This window comes from Phoenix dactylifera, unplaced genomic scaffold (assembly GCF_009389715.1).
Source record: "Phoenix dactylifera cultivar Barhee BC4 unplaced genomic scaffold, palm_55x_up_171113_PBpolish2nd_filt_p 000252F, whole genome shotgun sequence".
Classification (NCBI taxonomy): Eukaryota; Viridiplantae; Streptophyta; class Magnoliopsida; order Arecales; family Arecaceae; genus Phoenix; species Phoenix dactylifera.
The window spans coordinates 18793-24403 of NW_024067745.1; the positions used below are offsets into that span (position 1 = coordinate 18793).

At 35.6% G+C, this 5611-nt stretch overlaps 1 protein-coding gene across 1 annotated transcript; it reads right to left on the bottom strand.

Moving 5' to 3' along the window:
- Positions 1 to 1086: 1086 nt before the first annotated feature.
- LOC120105287 (nifU-like protein 4, mitochondrial) lies at positions 1087 to 5077 on the bottom strand (the record flags this gene model as incomplete). Its single annotated transcript, XM_039117605.1, is given in 8 exon segments — positions 1087 to 1275; positions 1918 to 1962; positions 1964 to 1984; positions 1986 to 2031; positions 2181 to 2203; positions 2205 to 2267; positions 2269 to 2286; positions 4880 to 5077. Coding segments are annotated over 8 exon segments (483 nt in total), but the record flags the coding sequence as incomplete, so codon positions are not given.
- Between the last annotated feature and the right edge of the window lie 534 nt (positions 5078 to 5611).

Below are 5611 nucleotides of genomic sequence, written 5' to 3' on the forward strand. Positions count from 1 at the left end.
AGAGGATGGTGGACTTTGATTCAGGTCAGTTTGTAGGTTCAGCTGGATCTATTGCATAGACTAATTTCTTAATTGGGATGTTTGAAGCGGAAAAGAACCTGCTGATTTATGTTCTTAACATTTTGATACTGCAAACATCAAGGCAAAATGAAGTTAATTTTTTTCTAAAATTAGAGATAGAGAGAATAGAGTCTGAGGGTTTTCTTGTTTGACAATGTGCTGCTTTGTAATTGAGAGTAATGTGCTTTCTTGTTTTCTTTCAGAGAAATCTGCTGCTTTCTCCCCCCCCCCCCCCCCCCCCCCCCCCCCCCCCTCAAGGTTCTTCATCTCTCTCTTTTCCATGGTTGTATCCTTATTATCTGCATGAAGACATGCTGATGGTAGTTATCTTGCTGCTGAGTTGGCGCATAAAATTGATTGTTTTCAATCCCCTCTATATCCTGTACTCTCCAACATTAGATCAGGACATTAATTGGACTCAGCCTATTAATTTCTTCATACGATTATCATGATCCTGCTCCTGGTATTTCTGGGCAGTAGTTCTTCATTGTACTTCTGGAACCTAGAACGTCAACCAGACCGACCCATAAAAAATGTTTAAATTGGCACACAACCAAGGAGTATTAAAAAAACTCTTAACAAAGTCAGTGCTTTAAATCTTTGAATATCCAAAGGAGATTCATCTACTTACATTTTGGATTAGCTCCAATTATCCAATTTATTGGATATTTGGCAAAGACTGACCCATAAAACCTTTTATCCTCAGAGGGGGAATGCTCATAATTCAAGAAGTCTTAGACGTCTTTTCTTTACCCAGAGAGAGAGAGAGAGAGAGCAAAAGGCATGTGCAAGTCTCATGGCTCATCAATCATGGGAAGTAGTTGCAAAAGTGCAAACATGAAATCCAACGTAGGCACACAGCCAAAACATATTCACCAAACAATAAATATTAAATAAAGATGCAACAATTCAAAACACCATGGCTGTTCATTATTCTTTATTCGGGATTCTCTCAACGGAGTAAAGAAGGAATGACCACAGCTCACACGGTAACAGATTGAGACGTAGCATTTTACATTAGTTTGGTAGCCACTAACCTAAACTAGAACTCCTGATTCTTCCCTGATTTGCCAATGTATTCGGAGTCAGTAAAGGAAAATAGGAAATTCCAGAGAGCAGATAATTAGCCAAAAAATATTTCTTCTGTCAATCCATCTGGCTATTCAACAACGTGTCCTCATCTCCATTATCTAATTCCTGTTCTACTCCTCTGACCTGCCAACAAAGCACACATAAGTCATGTAAACAGAACAGAAATTGTTACAAAATGTACATCAAGCAAGCTGATGGAAGTAATGTATGTCATCAACAGAAATTGTAAGAAATGCACAAGTGAGAGTCTGAGAAAAAACGGTATAGAATGTGTCAGATTAATTTTTTCCCTCATCATCTTTAATTTTTTTCGATCTACTCAAAACATGTTTGTACTAAGATTAGAATGAACACATTAGATGTAACTAAGACATTTTTGCAAGGGAAAAACAAAAGACAATCTCTTTCCACTAATCCCACAGGTAAGCAACAACTAAAATAGAACGATTAGTTTCTTTTGCAACTTAATATTCAAGTAAAAGATAGTTTTCAGATAATAAAAGAAAATTAGTGCAGCAAAGCTAACTGTTAGCTTTCACTGGTAATAAGATAACTCTCTTGTTAAAAGACATATCTGATAGAACTTCACTTTTTTGGTCAATTAGATTCCCACCAAGTTTATTTTCAGAGAGTTCAGGCTGAAAACAAGGTATGGCTAATAAGATGGGATATCAGACTATGTTTGGCTCAACTTGGGTACCTTATAATGCACAGTCTGGATACATAAACTAATTTTTAACAGCACAGGAAACAACTGAATGTTACCTCGGGAACATAATGCATGAGCATGTTTTCAATGCCGGATTTCAAGGGTTACTGATGAGCTCGGGCAAGCCGCTACAAGCTCCTTGCATCTTTAGTTTAACAATCCCAGTATCACTAAAGCAACCATAGAGGAATGGAGAGTTAAATAAGTTTGGAATCATCTCCAGTACTGACAACATGAGATTTAACTAGGCATTCAGTGTAGTTGTGTGTGATGTATGTGCGTGTGAAAGAGAGTGAAAGAGAGTGAAAGAGAGAGTTACGGATCAAATCCACGGTATTCAATAATCGCCACCATCATCTTGCACGGCAGGCCGGATCCGGGTTTCTAACAATTCTTTGATCATTGCAAACAATTTCAGAATCATCCTACAATGTCACAAGTCCACAGCCTACTCAGTTATTAAAACAAACATATGTACAAAATAATAGCAGAAAAAATGCATTAGAAACCTAATACAAAACTGACTTGCATGCACTAGAGCTTCTCTTCTACAAATCAAGATCACAACTAAAACGTTCAGAGTTGGCACCTACTTAGAAATTTTATCAATGCTAAAACAAATGGATCTTTTTTGCATTTACAATAATTACATGTCTAAAAGATAGTCTGAATTAGGGTTATTGCTAACTAGCTGAACCAGGTACTGTTAATCTATATAGGTGTTGCATTTGTTGCTTTTTCGGACTATTTTTAACTAGTTCATGTGAACCAAATTGAACCATTTGCAAATAGTGCAAGTGTGCAACATATAATTTGAGGTCAAGCTCTCCAGGCATATAGCATATGGGCCATCCAGCCTTTTATGAGAAATGATATTCCCAACTAGCATAGACAAGTGTTATGTTAAATAGCAGTCATGGTATGATTCAGCATTCACTTTCTGATATATTTATTTTAGAACTGGAGATCTAGCACTACCTTTTTATCAATATATTAAACAATAGTTGCTGCAAAACTCAACGGCAATAGACGTGTGGACTACACCCATAGGACTTGAGAATCATCATACAAATGATATGTCAATGCTAACAAAATGACTAGCATACCGAAGTTATCGCCACCCACGCCAATTCAGTTCCACAGTCATAACCAGTACAGTTTTTAAGTGCCATCTAAAAGGATTTCTACTTGTAACTTTACCTTGTTAAGCATTCTATAATATTAACACATTGTACACATGTTCAACATTTTATTTTGCTAAAATATTCAATATCTTTTTTTTTAACAATGGTATTTCAAACAATGTTATTGATTATTTTCAACCAGAGAAAACCTAAGGTATCTTGATATTTTAAGACCAGCACTGAGTAATGATATAAACCCACAACATGTCTCCTGTTCAGAATCAAGTTCTCAATAGGACTGAAAATTAGTCCAGCAGACATTGCTCTCACAAAGGACATTTGCAATTATTGATGATTTGGATTTGTTTTACCATGAAGCAATTTCCTAGAAGCTACACAAGATGATACAACATGATCTCATTTATATTTGATTTCTTTTCTAATGATTTTCAATAAGATAAAAAATTGTATATCAGAATTAGACTTCACATGTTGTGTTGATTTTGAAGTTCAAAATATGATAAAATCCTATAACAGTGCATGCTATTTTTTTTTTTCTTCAGATAGACCTAAACTGATTATCCATTCTAATCCCTTGCACTTTTTCCGCTAAGCACATTTTAGAATCAAATTTTCTTATTTTACCTCGTCTTTCTTTTTTTTCAGGTCAGAGTTCTTTCATTTTATTTAGTTCTTAAAGCAAAAGAGTTGGAGTACTACAAGCAATACGAAAGCAATACAAAAAGCTTGGGTTTGCAAATGTACAGGTCTAACTGTACCAGGAGGATTTTAAAGCCCGATCATTTAACATAATAAAGTGATAGAACCATCTTATGCAGAAATATGTTCTATATGAGAATGGTTGACCCCTTCAAAGCATCAAAAGATCTAAAGGAATGCATGCCCTGATTCCTCGAGAAAGAAAGGGGAAGCCATTATCCAGTTCTTATAGAACAAGGACCCAAGCTTCTAGTTAGATATTGACATGTGACTCAAGCACATCAGATACTATCTTTTATCCAAATCATTAAAAAGATCTGAATTGACTCATAAATTTTCATAGAAACTTTTCTATGTTTATTATGTCTAGATTCTAATTTCTAAAATATAATTTTTTATTATTTTATGACAAATATCATAGCTAATTCATGAAGTGAATATGATGATGCAACGTGCCCATAAACAGCTGCATATTTGTTGTTAAAAAAAGAGAGGATATGCCCAATCCAATGCAAACCAAATTCAAGTCATTCTTATGCTTTCACATTTCCTCAAAAAAAAAAAAGGAAGCCCAACAACCAATTGGCCCGCTATCATGTCCAACAGACAATTTCCTGGCACAGGAAACACACTGTACCCTACCTGATTCTCTTGAGTCCAAGCTGCATAGTGAGAACAATTTCTTCTTTTACATAGAGAGAGAGAGAGAGAGAGAGAGAGAGAGAGAGAGAGAGAGAGAGAGAGAGAAACAATTTCTTCTTTTACATGAGCTCGAAGTTCATATTTAAAAAGCTAAAAACTCTGAGGCATCTCAGATTGAATGCAGGAAAGACCAGATAACTATTAAATGTTAGGAAAATACAGTAACACCATTGAAATTGAAATGGTGGTTACAATATAAGATTTGAAAAAGCTTGCTCTTACCAAGCATTTAACATCTGTAGGAATAGATTTTTCTGTATAATTCATCACCTAAAATGAAAGAAATGGAAATGGCAGAAGGTTTTTTGCGCTAAAGTATATCCATGACTTATTTGAGGGAGAACAAGGACAATTCAGCAACATAATTGTGATAATACTTGAAGCTAACCTTGATCTAATCAAGAAATGGCACAATCTAGCATCCGGATTGAGTAACTAAAATTAGCACCATGCAATAAGCATATGAAGGTACCTCATGAATTGCCGTGTCCATAGAAGCTGCCGCATTGGAATCCAGAAAAAGTGGTTTTCCAGATGCATAGAAATCCATGATTGCAGCAAATATTTCAGGTTTCAGAAAATCCCAGGATGCTTCCTCTGATTTTGTAACTGTTATAAAATCTGACCCGAAGAACACTCTTGTAATTCCTGGATCAATAGAAAGTAAACATTAATCTTAACCAATAGAAATATGTTCACCCTTCAGTTATAAGGAGAAGCAACAAAGAAAAATATGTAACAAACATCGATATGTCATCCAGAAAAGATATAGATCCCTTGTATCAATATAGGAGGTGTAGACAAGTTAGGCAAACATACTTCAAAGTTGGTAAGGATGAGTCACTCTTCTCATGCTAGATTACAACAAAGCTTAGGCTTACAGGACAACAGTTTTTATGGTTGAGAAAGGATTCTAAATTTCATTCACTCAATACATCAAGGTGAGAAACACCCTTTGTGTGGAAATGATTCTACATGAGAATGTCTAACCTCTTCAAGGATGAGAATTGTAATGTTCCTAAATAAATCAAGGGGCATAAATCATGCATATACCAGGGGGAATAAAGCACTAGCTTGTTGTTTCACAATAAGAGGTAAGGGCAAGTTAAATTGGGGTTAAACGGGAGCACAAAGCAAGAGTTTAGGCCAAAGTCCCCAATTTGGAGTGTCTGAGAACATGTAAGTCAGCCAGGAAGTGGTAAGT